This window comes from Brachycentrus maculatus, unplaced genomic scaffold, assembly GCF_059751285.1.
Source record: "Brachycentrus maculatus isolate JH-2025_06_01 unplaced genomic scaffold, ASM5975128v1 h1tg000026l, whole genome shotgun sequence".
Classification (NCBI taxonomy): Eukaryota; Metazoa; Arthropoda; class Insecta; order Trichoptera; family Brachycentridae; genus Brachycentrus; species Brachycentrus maculatus.
The window spans coordinates 239,717-256,076 of NW_028280780.1; the positions used below are offsets into that span (position 1 = coordinate 239,717).

Here is a 16,360-nt window from a genome sequence, read left to right on the forward strand (position 1 = left end):
ATTCAACAAGAACAAGAAAACAATAGTTTTAGTTGATATTGATTTCATATCTACCTATTATATTTCTATATTCGATACAAAATAAATCTATTCACGAGTCCTCATCTCATCGAACATCTGTTTATGTTTTTCTCATTATCGTTGCGGGAGAATAAATACAAATAAAAGGTTGGAAGGTCATAAAATAATAAAACAAAATTATTGTATTTTCCGTACATAATATATTAAATAAATTTCATTGTGCTTATAAACATTTAGAGGTGTTTGTTTAATACATTTGTAATTTCTATTAAACCAATAGAATATAAATATTAAATAAAAGCATAACTTGTTGATCATAAATATTTATATATACAAAATGAGTTTCATAATTTAGTACATACATACATGATATAAATAAAATGTTGATTCTTTTAACATGCAGACCTATTTATGTTAAATTTGATATAAATATATTATACTTACAATTCTTAAATAAATACTTTTTTATTCGTATATTACATAATTAGTTAAAAAACAAATGTCAATAATTTTTATAAAGCATTATTTACAATTCAGATGAAAAAAAAAAAAAGTGAAAAAAATTATTGAGTATTTCAATACATCGCATTACGAAACTGAAAGTAGTTCAAAGCGTATTTAGATTTTTTTTCAAATAAATGTATTTATCAGTTTATTAACACGCGAAATTTTTAACATATGGGGACAAAGTTATTTACTGTTTATCTCAAACACCTTTTTTGTCTTTTGTCAATGTTAACATGTGTTTTCTCCCATGGTGAACGATGTCCTTTTTAGGTTCTTTTCCCGATTATATTCACATGTTGGTTTAAATTCATATATTTTTATCAGTTTTCAGACAATATTACTTTTTCTTACAATTATATGAATTATAGAGGTAAAGAAGAAGTATTTGGAAATATGTTTCCAAATTAATGTATTGCATTGTCTTTATCTTGTTCCTGGCTACTTCCCAACTTTTCATCTTTGAAAACTGTTGGGGTCAGCTCTCCTCGTCCTTGGATTGTAGGTTCTTCTATTGTGGACAACGTCACATGCCTTCGAATCGTGTTACGTGTCTGTAGCACTAATGAATTTTTTTAGTCTTCCTGTTGATATATTTCGAGGAAAATCCATGGCGATTGCCTGGTTCACAATACGTTCAGATTCGCTGCATCCTATGTGCCCATACCATCTCTATTATGTACACATTGGCGACGTACAAATGATCAAAATTGGATATATTTCGCGTATTAACATATTTTTAAAAAGTTTTAATGCAATATTCACAAATTCTTAAAAAATAATTTATCATTTAAAATTTTCACATAAAAGCAGTATTATGGATTTCATATAGTTTTCGGCATAACAAATATTAAATAATGTTTTATTTTATTTTGTTTACAATTATTTAGATATAAATTTTAATTTACTATCAACCATTTCATGATATTTTCCTTGTAAAAAAAATAAGTAAAAAATTATGTAGCTTCTTATTGAAAACCAATTTTATTTGATACAAACGTATTTTTATAAAGATATTTTTAATATCTTTATTGAAATGAAATTCCTTTATCACAGTAAAGATTTATCCAAAAATTAATAAAATTATTAAAATTGAAATTAAAATTTAAAAATTTTACTTTTTTTACTCAACCAAATGATACTTGTACAATACCTTGTGAATGTATATGGTTATATAAAAATACTTACATAAATATAATGGAACTATTATTTTCACTACTCTGTTGTATAGCCACAAAAGATTAGTAGCAACTTAATTACATATTTTGCATAAACTTGGTAGCTTTACGCACATATGTATATAGAGCGATGACATTGAAATTATAATATTGTTTTAATATATTATTTATATTGTTTAAAATTCTATCACTGTCTGTGAATGGTATTAAACCATAAGCTTAACCCTAAATAACGGGACACTCTTAAAATGTACACCAGCCTTAAGGTAACACATGTAAAGATTTTAGTGACAAATAGCACGTTTCTTAGTTTTTACTAATATTTAATGTTTATATTTTATATAAATTTCTCATGTTAACATGTTGCACTCACTTTTGAATGTTTTTAGTAAACTTTTTAGTAAAATGTGAATTGTTCTTATCGTCATATATTTTACGATAGTCCATAATTAAGGTACATTGAAACAAGTCCCGTAATCTAGGCTGCAAGGCAGTACTAATTCTGAAGAAACAAGTATCTTTGAAAATTATGTTATATGAAAATCATTCCGAATGAGTATGATTAAAGTGGAATTTCAAAATTCATTAAAAAATATAACCCAAGTTATAAATTTACTTTTTCATATTTTAATTCACAAATTATACCTTCTACATCAATCATTCAAACTCTAGTAAAAATAATCGTTCCTTTCAACACAAATTTTAAAATCATTTTCAAATTAATTTTTATTAGAAAATCAGTGACAGGCCATCTGAAAAATTGTTTTCTCAGCTGTTTCTTTACGGAAATCTCCCCCACGTTAAATTAATGCTAACAAATTCACATCAACAATTGTATTTATATTTTTCTTAAATTGAAATAACAGATGTTCAAACATAAAATAAATTTACTAGTTCTTATAAAAATAAATAAGAATATTGATTCATTTTGGTATATTTTATGATGTGACGATTCTTTGTAAAATAAGTAATATCGTCATTATATGAGCGATATAATAACGATGAATCAGTTTTTTTGCTCCACCTGTTGAAAAAAAAAGACTTTAAAATCCGACTTAAAAACTATGTTTTTAAACAAATATTTTTAAGAAGTACGTAAAAGGTAAAAATTTTGTCACGAAATTGAAATATTCAAAACAAGTTTTGTTTTTATTTTATGAATATTTTTTCATATCTTATGAACATTCATGGATTATGAATGTTATAAAAAAATATTTTAATTCAGTGACAACATTTTGACGTTTCATGATTAGGCATGATAGTATCTAATATTTTGTAGTTTATTAATATTTTTTCAGTTCTTCTTCTTCCTAATTCAATCAGACAGCCAAGTCGTCAAAATAAAGTTTAGAATCAGTAAATTAATATCCACATTAATAATTTTTTTTCAAATTTATGTAAGTGTCATAGTTTATATCCGAGATTAATTTTAAACTATTGACTGGTCATATTCTTGAAATCTCATCAAAGATGAAGAAAAATATGGAAGTCTGTATGCAATAAGTCTGTCAGACCTCCATATTCTTCTTCATCTTCGATGAGATGTCAAAAAATAATATGAAAATAACTCCTGTAATTGGAGATAATCCAGATTTTGTGAACAAGTATATTTGTGGACACACTCAAAATGTTGTATTAACTGGTCACCCCACCTTTAGAATTTCAAATTTTACATTTAAAATTCTTAATGTTAAATATTTTAAAGCATTGAACTATATTTTTTCCTTAAATATCATTTAGCAAACATGAATATTAATACCTTTTTATAAATAATTTTAAATAAATATCCTATTTTAGACGAAGATTAAAAAATTTTCTATGTAATTCAAAATGCATTTTTATAAAAAATTCAACTCGTGTTTCTAAACTTATCTTTTAAACTTTTGAACACCAAAAGTGGAGTATTTCAGCGGTTGATGAGACATTCACATCCGGGTCGAGTTCGCTTCCGGTTTCAGGCTTGGCTGGACTGGGAAGCCGTCATGAAAAGCTGTTTCCGGTAAAACCTCATTTTATCACGGATAAAGTCCCAGTTCTCGCGACCGTAATTAAAATTGTGTTTAAAATGTATAAAATTATTTATGAACTTGCCGTTACTTATCCTTGATAACTCGAAGGATAGCTTTAACGAATGTCCTGTAAATGATCATCCGGTGACTTTCATTAAATTTAATTTTATTTCACTTTACGGTGAACGAGACTAAGTGCATAATTTTGCTAAAAAGGCTTATTTTACATATATTTCACTAAACCGTTTTGTAAATTAAACGATTTGTATTTAATTTTATATATACTCGTAGTACATATAACTACTACTATTAAACTACTATTTTTATATTTCAACTATTTTAATACAGATATTTCAATGATTATTTGTTTTTAATTTTTTTTGGTATACATCCAATTCAAGCAATTTAGTCAAAATAAAAATATTCAATCTATTCTGAACAAAATCGTCAATTAAAATTTTTTTATTTAAGACTGAAAAAAAGTTACCAAACAGTTTTTGCAAAAAAACGTTTCAGTTAACCTTTTAGGTTCAACCTAATACAAATGTTACATATTACTTTTTTAGTAATATGTAACATTTCTCTAGTACATGTAGGATAGTAAAGATAGAAAAATAGGTGTGCAAAAAAGTCATGAACACCCAGATCAATTGGAAAATATATTATTTGAATTCACGTTTGCAATTGGCGGGAATCGAACCCACGACGCCAGTTTCGCAGTCAGTCGTGCTCCTACCCAACTACGCATCGTCACCTGCATATCTGACTGCAATATGATTTGAATAATCTTAAGTTACAAGTTTGTACTTTAATCAATATTATTGTCGATGGGTTTGATCCATCGCTAGTCAACTCTCTTAATGAAAGGGTAAAAATAATTGTAATACAACTTTGGTTTACTTACTTCCAGGCCATTCGAGTTTCTGGTTATATAGCTGAGAAGTCTGTCGCAGGGACGCAGCGATGGAGAATTGTCTCTTATGCGGACCGCCAGGTAGCCATTTTGGCATTGTGGACTCACACCTTTGTGAAAGAAGAAAAAAGTGCGTAATCTATGTGGGCCTTGGGTAGCGTATTTGAAACTCAACAAACAAAACTACAATATTAGATCGACAGAGGGGTTGATACAGTCCCCAATACTTTGCTGTCTTCTACTTTTAAAAATTATGTTTATTAATTTGTATATTAATTTGTCTGCCTCCATAGTGTAATGGTCAGCACGCTCGGCTACCGTTCTGGAGGTCCCGGGTTCGATTCCCAGGGGGGTTGAATAAACATAAGTGATTTTTTCACTGTAATATTTATTGAATATTACCCTGGACTGGTACATAAAGCGAAGGGCTGATCACTTTTCCTTCGTGTGTAAACGATCAAGATAACACTGTGTTCACATAAAGCAGTGCCCTATGCACTATTGGGGTGCGGATAAGGGTTTATCTAAAAAATTTGTATATATGTGTAAATACATAACAAACATGTACATTAAAAATAAACATAAGTGTTTTCTAGAAAAAATTCAGTTTCATACAATTTTTGTGAGCTTATAGTATGCAGCTACTTATTTCAAATGGGTACCAAATTCTGGGAGGATTAGAGGAGTTGGAACCCAGAAACTGTGTATTATAAATATGTGTATTTGTATGAATATTTATATTTTTTATATTTCAAATTGCATTTATAAATATATCGTCAAGTAATGTATATGTCATATGAACTTTAGAAACTTACTTATATGAGTATATACCTCATTTCAGCATTTATCGTTAATAAATAAGTTTTACTTAAAACATGTTTTAAAAAATAACAAAATATAGTAAATGTTTTTTTTTGCAAAAGTACACAAAAATATATATGTTTATTCATATACTTACATGTTTTTAATTATATCTAACAAAAAACAATAAAATTTAGGAATTACCTGAGGATGAGCATTTCTTTTGATGGGGCAGCCGGCGTTGTAACGGATCTAAAGAGCCACCTTTCAGCGCGCATGCGCAGTGACATAGAGCGAGTTGACAGGCCAAGACTATCTGATGTGGCTACAGTCGAGTCATCCACGTGTGGAAACAAAGCCTATAAAAATATTTAGATGTACTTTGAAATGATTTTTTTACAAGCTTGTGCCTTATAAGTATGATAAAGGAAAATCGTATCCACATGGGTGAATATTTTGACAACCATAGTCGCCAGCAAACAGTATGTAAATAAGCAGATGTACAGAATACACGTTGGTCGATCGCACATCAATACCTATTAGATTCGTTTTTTTTTTCATTGTTGTTCAAGAATATCACAAAACTCTCAACTAAAACGAATCATTTATAGTTCTTTATACGAAAGAAAATGAAAATCTAAGCATTCTATGGCTTAAGTGACACATCGCTCACTCTTTTCAATAACGTCATATATCAAAAATCGTCAATTTTCAGTTGTGTATGTTTTCAAAATGCCCAGAAAGTGTACTATATCCCAGCAAAAGCGGCATATTTTAAACTTAATATTTACCCGCTACAGGGCAGAAAGTGTTGGTTTTTGCATTTTGAAGAAAAGGTATTGTTTAATTATTTTTTTAAATAGTCTAAATATTTTTCAAATGGAAAAAAAAACATGAAGGTTTTACCTAAAAAGATCTGTTGCACAGTAGAAAGATCAATTGCTTGATATTAAGCTTGACATTTATTTTTAATACATTCTATTATATTCTTAAACTTTAAAAACGATCTCCTGAAAACTCAAGTTTTTTATTTATTTATGACGTTGTTGAAAGGAGTGAGTGACATGTATGATATTCACTACTGTCAAACTTCCATTTTGTATTAAATTTTGAAAAATATGGATTATTTTCAAATAATAGTTATTATTGGGGATGTGGAATTTTGGCTACCATTATCGGTGCTACCATTAGTTGTAAATTTCGGAAGTATTTCAATTAATCTTACTTCTTTTATTATTTACTAGTTACCTCTTCGTCGTTTATATACCACGTCAGATCTGCAGGTGGTAAGGAGGGATCAGACGTGCAGTTCAGCCGTATTTCTTCCCCTAATGAGTACACAGTAGCCGCCCCTTCTACCAAGGGGTCTCTCTGGGGTAGAGCTGAAACAAACATATGTGTTGATTTTTCAGGAAAAACGCCTCTTATATATGTGTAAAATACAGTTACGTTAACAAAATAAGTACAGTTTAGTATATTAAGAAATCGACAAGTATGCAACAATACAGGATTTCATTAATTGATTCGGCAGTCACTTTACTTAGTTAAAAAAATTCAACTTAATTTTAAAAGTTACAAAGTGGAAAAAAAATTAAAAATAATAATATGTTTAGCTGACTTTGACTTAAAATTTATATCTTTTATATGATCGGCGTAAGATTCGCTGTTTTTTTCTTTTTTAGTAGTTTTATAAATAGCTGATTTAAATGAGTAATGAAGCATATTGTTCACACAAAATAATTTTAAAAAAAAAACATAATTTAAAAAACTTGAAGATTACAATAGTCCTGGCGTTAAATATGATGAAGGATTAGTAATCAACTGACTAACCATCCTACCGCTTTCCGCAGGGGTAGGCAGAGAGAATAGAATGCCATACCAATATTTCTTTGCAAACAATCTTCGCCTCTTCTACAAAAATGCATCTTTTCATACACACCAGCCGTTTACGCCGACACCTAACCTGACCACAGTATTTGAAATACTAGATCATTCCAAGATTTATTTTTTCTTCCTTTGCTTCTATTACCAACCACACTCGCCTCATAGATTTGTTGTTCTATTCTTTCTTTTTCGTATTTTTTACCGCTTTAAATTTTGGAATATACATTTAGATAAATTGGGATATATCTGGAAATACGCAGCTGATAAAATATCGCAGTTGGATTTAAAAAATCCCGAGAGATCTTTTTATTTGCTTGCTTTTCGCGCCCTTTTTTAATATTTATTTATCCCCAATTTTTTGTTCCCTACTTGCAGACAAGCCTCAAATCGCTTGACAGGTTAATTCTCTTTCGCTTATTCTTATTCGTGTATTTATTTTAAAAGTAAAATTTTATGCTAAACGGTGAGGTATATCAGTTTACAATTTCAAAAGGATTAGTATTTTACCTCGTGTAGTGAAAACAAAACATGTTTTTTTTTATACACTCACATTTTTGTTATTCTAAAAATACTGTGGTGTATTTAAATTTATTTATTTATGACCAAAGACAATTTTGAAAAAATAAAACAAACAAAATACTAAATACCATACATTGAAAATATTGCAATACAAAGTAAGTAAAGTAAGTAAAGTATTTGTAACATTGATTGAGTGAGCATGTTAAAGGAGGGAATATTTAATTTTGGTCTTTTAAAAATAAAAATAACACTCAAACTTTGTTTTAAACCACTTTTTCGATGCTTTTTACTAACCGGTTTTGAAAAAGGCAAAAGTTTGAATTTTATTTATAAAGTTTATAAATTGTGCCACAAAGTATGGTAAAAATGCTTGAAATTGAATTTCGACATCAACATAAGAAATAAAAAATGTGTTTTAGGATCCTGTTCATCGTCAATGCTGAAAGCTACCTTACCCTTCAATGCAATCCACATAGTTGTTTCTAACTTATTTTTTTCGTGGATTTATTGGTTGTGTGCTTGAAAAAAGTGCTCAAAAATATTGTTTTGATCTTTTGCGTTGGGTGTCTTTATCAAATTAAAAAAAATACTATTGATGAAATCGCAATCATCAAAAAGTCAAATTTTACACATTGTAGGTTGAATGGTTTCTACGTAACAAAGTTCCATTAATATTAAATATTCTTATAAAATCCTTCACGAAAGTATCAAAACTAAAATATTTGTTGAAAACATCTTCAAATTACAGAGAAATGATTTTTTAGAACATGTCTTTTTTATCAATTCTCGTTTTTATCCTTTTTAAGAGTATTTTCAAGAAAAGTGGTTAAATTAATAATGTTATTACTATAACACCATTACGTATACCATATATTTTCTACGTTTCCATTTCGGAAGTTAATAGTCTTCTTGGTTCTACAATCACCGCAAAATTTCGAAGATTTAACAAGAGCTAACAGAAAGTTTTTCTCTAGTTTATATGAGCTCTGAATTGGGAGCGTCTCGGCAATCAAGATCGGAAGGGATGAAGAAAAATTGTTGGGGTTTGTTTATGATTTATAATGCTGAAAAAGTTTTCCTGAAATCTCACTTCTTAGCCTTTCATGCCCAAACTTTTGGTCCCCTTGTTTGGTTTTATAATCATCTTTATCCTTCGTTCTTGAACTTTTGAATTTTAGACAAAGCAAAAATATTGGTACATTGTTTTGAAATACCCGAAATGTCTTGACTCAATAAGAGGCCATTCGAAGTGGTATTAGCAACTCAAAGAGAAAAATGCATTATTTGTAAGCAAGTTTGTTTTTTATTCTAATTTACGGAAACCTTTATCCTTAAAATAAAGCTTTTAAGTAATAATGTATTTTGAAAAAGGCATTTATTGATCGATCGCTATTCCCAAAGGAACTTGCTGTTTTATGCTCTCTGTTTAAAGGAATCTGTAAAATAAGTTTAACGTCATGAAAATAAAATGTTGTAACATTTCAGAACCCTCCGTTTCCGTTTAATCTGACAGATTGTAACTTTATTGATTGATGTTATTTATTGTTATTTTTTTATTGTAAATTTATCATATTCTCAAACTGACTTTGAAGTCAGATTATATTGGTGCTATACACAACTCATTTTTTTATTTTATTACACTTAAGTTAACTTTTCACGTCCATCTCTGTAGTGTAATGATTAGCATGTTTGACAACCAAGCTGGAGGTCCCAGGTTTGATTCCGAGGGGTGTCAAAATATTTTTTTCTTAACTGAAATATTTATTCAATATTACGAGCACAGGACTCATCACCTTGCCTTCACATAACAATTAATGATCAACTTATGGATCATCGCATCAAAATGATGCAGTGCCCTATGCACCATTTGTTACGGATAAGGGTCAGTTGTTATTGTTGTCAATATTTTACATGAGTACTTTTTTTTATTTAAAAAAACTATATATTATATAATTTAAAAAATGTAAAACATTAAAAGAAATACATATTTTAATATCATTAGTACTATCTGCTGATACTAGTGCTAATGAATTATAAATAAAAATATATTTAATGATAAACGCCATTCATATTCAAACAAACATGTTTGAAAATGATGCGGAATGATTCACGAATGAAACACGCGTCACAATAGATTTTAAGAAATTGTGGTGTTCATCAAGTGGAATTTGAATTGAAAATGGATAGATATTACCACAAAATGACTGCCGAATCAATTAATGTTATTCATTGAAATAGTTGCTTTTACTACTTAATTTGATCGATTTTGTATTTACAACCATCTACAAAGACGTCAAGTAAGGATAGAGCCAGGAAGAAGAAGAATTGTGTGTATGATGGAAGATATGGTCAATAAATAAATGATTACATTACATAAATGCAACTAGGGAAGCTGTCATACAACAGATCACGACTAGCTCGTGTTTGGACCATATTTATGTGCGTGATAGGGAGTGCGTACTACTAAAAGCTTGTGTTCTGGAGAGCGCTATTGCTGACTTCTATATGACTGCCGTCTCCATCGTTCCGTTGGAACAAAGGCAAAATAAAGGAATGGGTGAATAATCAAGAGTTAATTGATTTTATGAAAATTGTTAAATGTTTATATTATTAATTTTTCTCGCTTTTTTGTGTGTATGTTAGGTTAAAATCGTTGAAAACAATAAAAAAATATATTAAAAAAAGAACTCCACCGACAAGACACACAAGGTGACTTAGTGGTTCTCTGCAAAAAAATGTTTTAAATATGTTTTAAATTGTGATTTTAATAAATGTATACAATTTATATTATTTTTTGACATTTTTCAAAGATAAATAAGAATATGGAAGTCTAGCCATTTAATAGATGTCTCTAGTGAAGTTCTCATGATTCAAGAATAATGTTTCAAAATTGGTTCATATATATATAGAACTTCCAAGAATTTGAGTTGTCAATAATGGGTAGAATTGTTGAATGTTACACGTGTGTAAAGTGATCACTTAAACCAGCCTATGACGGTCGTCAGCCCCGTAAATACCCAGACTTCCATATTCTTCTTCATCTTTGATGAGATAAAAAAATAAATGATTATGAAATAATTGAATTGATGTCAGTATTTCAAATATATTAGTAAACTGCATATGCACGGATTTATTACATTATTTTATAACAAGTTATATCAGCCATTGACAGCTCCTTGTGTAATATTTACCTGCCACGGTCATGTTTGAGCTTTTGTAAGCTATGCGAAACGTGGGAGCTTCCGTGGAGACTTCGCACCGGTAGATCCCAGCGGACTTGGTAGTTAGGTCCGTCAACTCCAGGTCGCACGTCTGCTGGGAGCATCTGGGGGTGCGAGCCAGACGTACCCCTGCCACCGAAAACGACAGACCTGTGGGCTTTAAATACAAACGGAATTAGGTTTTCCGCGACAAATCGTTTTAATTTGACTTTTTGTTGGACAATATCGGTTAAAATATAATGTCAAAACCATATTGATATCTGGAATATGTCACTTCCTAACCATAAAGGAATAATAATTACAATATTTCATCCTTGTTTATGTAGATAAGTACTTTTCGAACCAATAATATACTTAAACAGAGAAAACATATTATTTTATCAATTTAATTTATACAACGAAAAAAAAATCAATGTCACAATAATTTTTTTAAATATTTGTATTTACTAATTAAAGCTGAAATTAAAAATAAAATATTCTGATTGACTTTTTTTAAAGCGCAAAACGTTTTTATGTAATACTATTTTGTTTATATTTTGTGTATTAAAAGCATTTTGTAAATTGAGATATGGTAAAATAACATTCTCCTTATCATTTATCGTTCACTTTGTGGTATACCACTGGGAACATTTTTTTAGTGGTACGTTTATTACACAAAGTAAACGACGAATGATAAGGAGAGTGTTAAAAAAATAATTTACCTCATAACAAACATGTAAGAAATAAAAAAAAATCGAGCTGAATTATTGATAATTTTGACATTTACTTTGTGGTTTATAATGATTAAAACGACTAGTTTTAGAAGCTACAGACGCTTCTTTCTACAGGTATAAATATAAAACAATATATAAGTTTTTTATTTATACATGTAGATGGAAGCGTTTCTTTTATATTTATACCTGTAGGTGGAACCATCTGTAGTTCCCAAAGCTAATCGTAATAAAATATAAAACTCGAGTAGCATAAAACAAGTGTTTCATTTTTAATGTAATAAATGCTCTATATATCTATGGCAATTTTAATGTAGTTTTTTACCCTCATTTTTGCAGTTAATTCTTCCCCATTGCCCCATTCACAGCGATCTTCAGGTCCCTCGTGCATATCCGTGTATTCTATTAAATTTATTCGATATCCTGACAGGAAAAACATCGTAACCAACCTCGCCACCCTTATATCCTGAACCCCACGTACGTAAATTTTATTTTACGTGTGCAAACGTGATACTTTGGCATACTTTATTCCAACGCTTTAGATTTCCGTATCTGACGTTTTCGCTTCTCGGTGTTTTGACGATTCAAAGCTTTCTGCAACCTTTTCAAGATGAAATGCAATAAAATATGTAAAATGATCGATCTAAAATTTAATATTTAGACAAACAAATGAGCTTTGTGACGGATCTTGATTGATGGATATAAACTAAATATATTATAAATCCTTGTACATAATAACCAAGAGAAAAAATTATAACAACTAACAAATATATTTTTTTAATTATTTTTTTTTGTCCGCCTCCGTAGTGTAATGGTCAACACGCTCGACTACCGTTCTGGAGGTCCCGAGTTCGATTCCCAAGGGGGGTAAAATAAATATAAGTGATTTTTTCACTGTCATATTTATTCAACATTACCCTGGACTGGTACCTGAAGCGAAGGGCTGATCACCTTTCCTTCATGTGTAAACGATCAAGATAACACTGCGTTTATATGACGCAGTGCCCTATGCACCATTGGGGTGCGGATAAGGGTTTTATTATTATTATTATTTAAAAGTGTTCAACTTCATTTTCTTTCATATCCTGAAATCTTTTATTTTAACAAAGTTCGATCTTCATTGAAAATATTACACGACTATTACTGACCCTTTTCCTAACCCAATGATGCTGAGAACACTACATTTAATAGTTGCAATGTGAATTGATCGTTCATTTTATGTAATAAAGGCAATAAATCACGCGCTTCGCTAACAGTCTAGGGTTATATTGAATAAATACTAGAATGAAACAAAACTTTTTTTGACTTTCTAGGAAATTAAACCTGGAACTCCTAATATGATACCCAAATATGCTAGCCACTACCCTTTAGGGGCTGTGAAAATATAAAAATTAACTTTGTATTTTTTTCATCTACCATACTGGGTTGACATTGATCTTGATGAAAAGCTCCAGCGTCGTCATCAAAGAGCTTAATGAGCATATATGGGAGTTGGTCAAGTGGCGATTTTAGAGAGTTCTGCGATAAAAAACAAACAAGTTATCTTTATAAAATTGATAAACTTTGTTTTCACCACTTTTTTTAATTAATACAATTCAACCTACCGGTTTCAACAATACATTGTCATCATCAGGGTTTATTTTAAATCAAAAACATTAAAATACTCTCACCAAAAACTTCCACACACTCCATAAAAATCCTAAATGTTATTTTATTAAAAATAATAATAATAATAACATTTAGGATTTTTATGGAGTGTGTGGAAGTTTTTGGTGACGACAACGAAGGCGATACTGGAAGGAACATATAAACAAAATGTCAGAAGACAGACTTCCACGTATCGCCCTCCAAGGCAACCCTGAAGGACGCAGACCCCAGGCAGACCTCCAAAAGATGGAAAGACAGCTGGGAGTCAACATCCCAAGAGCGACATGCGGAGGCACAAACAGATCCCTAGGATCTACAAAAAAAGAAGAAGAAGAAAAAAAGTGGTGAAAACAAAGTTAATTAATTTTATAAAGATATTATAAAATGTGCCACAAAGTATCTGCGGAAAACATTCAAGAAACAAACAAGTCGCTGATTACCTTTCCTCCCGGCATATATCTGAAGATCTCTTGGCCATCCTTCAGCCACTTGGCGGAGTAGAGGTGGTCCCCTTCCATGTCGTATTTACAGCTAAGGATAGCTGTTTCCCGCGGGTCAGCTATTGCGGGAACTACCAGCTCTACGATGGAGTGTGATATGCATGATTCTGGAACAATAAACAAACATCGATCGAAATGGATTCAAATTTGATAACGTTATAATACATATTTTAAAAAATTATTTAAAAAAAAGAAAAATACAAATGATACATATTTAAATATGACACGATCAGGTATGCCAAATACTTGAAAGTAGTCAGGTTAGGAGTCGTAATAATCGGCGGGTATGTATAAGGAGATGCATGAACGTGGAAGAGGCGAAGAATGTTTCCAAAGACAGAGTGATGTAGCGTTCTATTCTCTCTGCCTACCGTTGTGGGGAAGCGGCGTGATGGTTAGTTAGTTTATATACATATAATTATTTACTTTTAAATATATTTTTAATCATTCTGTCATTTGACCGTGTCCGTAGAGTAATGGTCAGCACGCAGGGTTACCGTACTGGAGGTCCCGGGTTTAATTCCCGGGACAAACAAATATAAGTGATATTTCACTCTAATATTTATTCAATATTATCCTCGACTGGTATCTGAAGCAGACGGCTGATCACCTTTCCTTCAAGTGTTAACGATCAAGATAAAACTGCGTTTATACGATGAAGTGCTCTATGCACCATCGGGTGCGTATAAGGGTTAAAAAAACATTCTACCCATGATTGATAACCACATCACTAAAATTTTTGGAATTCCTACATATTTCGTAAGATTCGTGTCGTCAGAGATGAGTTCACAAGAGCCATCTATGTTGGATTGAGAAAGCTTTTTACCACTTTTATGTGTGTGCTATATCCGAACCCCGGAATTTTTTTCCATATTGGGAAATGCCTTTAAACATGATATTATTTTTTGCAGCTTATAACCTGACCATTTGCACACACATGAAAAATATTGTTATTTTTATAATATTTTTCATGTGTGTGCAAATGCATATGTTAAAAAAAATTATCTGCTAAGTAGGAGACAAAACATGATTTACTGAACAAAAATTTTGACACACTCAAAATAATTTGTTTTAATTTGAATGAATTATTTTTCTATCACCTTATTACCTCTTTTATTTTGTTTGTCATTTTTCAATGTATTAAAGGAATAAAATACATTTTTTTTGTTAAGACTACCCAAAACCAAATGCAATGTCTCGAACATTGTATAAAAAGATCTTATCACTGCAATACGGAATCGTCGTAATTGTCTGATAACCAAATGTTCTCAGATATGAATGATTTGTCGCACATACTAGGTTATGGTAATCGCTTATGGGAAAATTAATTGCCCATAGATATGCTCTAAGTAGACAATGATGAATTTTGCTTAGGACTAATTTATGATGTTTACGGAAAAACTGTATTGAATAAAACGTTTGAGCATTGATTTTAATGCATTAAAAAATACGTTATTTCATTATCCTTTTTCATATTCCTTATATGCACTTAATGGTGCATAGGGCACTACACGTCCTCGATGCATCTATGCAGCATTAGGTGCGGATAAGGGTTAGAAGGAACAATAAACTATTTAAAACATAGTTATAAGGATAAATTTAAATTGATTTATTTAAATATTTTATCATAAACCGAAATTTCAAATAAAGACTATTTGCCCTTACTGAATTTTCTAACTGAAGCTACATATTACAATACTTATTTTTAAAACTATTTGAAAGAAAATTGTTTTGTAATATGCAATCAAATATGACATGACCGAATGATAGCATATATTTCAGATCTATTCACCTCCGTAATCGATTTATGAATGGCTCGTTTATTATTAATTTATTTTTAATGACTCTATGGAAAGTAGAAGAAGGTTGTACAACTTTATTGCATAGTAATTATTTTTTTACGTGTTTAAGTGTTTTTATAAAAATATACAAAGTAATAAATTTAATAATTAAAGAGATTTGTGTTAGAGCATGTTGATAAAATAGCATAAAGCTTTTGAAACAATCATTCCCTGTGACAGAGATAACAAACACAAAGGTGGTGAAAGCGAGCTCAATTTTCTCTTATGTGATTAAAAAACTTTTTTTTCAGTCGTTCAAATCATATTTTGAGGTATGTACAAAAAGCATCAGTGTACATATGGTACATTGTTTATTCATTAAAAAAAACGTCTTGAGACAGTTGTCAGTTCTCTCTTACTATTTTTTTATGTAAAGATATCTTACGTTTAATACATCTTTTTACATAGTTTACCTTAAACCTCCAACAAACATTGGTATGTTTGCTGCCTTTTTTCGCCCAAAATTTGAGACAAATATTTTTCATTTTGAAATGCCATCGAGATCATGATCTTCAAACAGAGCGGAGTTTGAAAATTTTATTTTCCCCAAAAAATCTACCAAGAATTCGATTTATACAATAGAATATCGAGTGAGATAAAATGTGAAAGAAT

General features: G+C 30.1%; 1 protein-coding gene across 1 annotated transcript in view; it reads right to left on the reverse strand.

The window, feature by feature from the left end:
* Positions 1-2,032: 2,032 nt before the first annotated feature.
* Positions 2,033-16,360, reverse strand: part of LOC148312990 (uncharacterized) — a 32,672-nt gene continuing 18,344 nt past the window's right edge. The window contains exons 2-7 of the mRNA XM_088270216.1: positions 13,848-14,014; positions 11,021-11,207; positions 6,675-6,808; positions 5,631-5,785; positions 4,617-4,735; positions 2,033-2,727 (exon numbers count right to left, since the gene is read on the reverse strand). Coding sequence (XP_088126342.1) covers positions 2,642-2,727; positions 4,617-4,735; positions 5,631-5,785; positions 6,675-6,808; positions 11,021-11,207; positions 13,848-14,014 — 848 coding nt within the window. The 3' untranslated portion in view covers positions 2,033-2,641. The remainder of the gene's footprint in view (positions 2,728-4,616; positions 4,736-5,630; positions 5,786-6,674; positions 6,809-11,020; positions 11,208-13,847; positions 14,015-16,360) is intronic.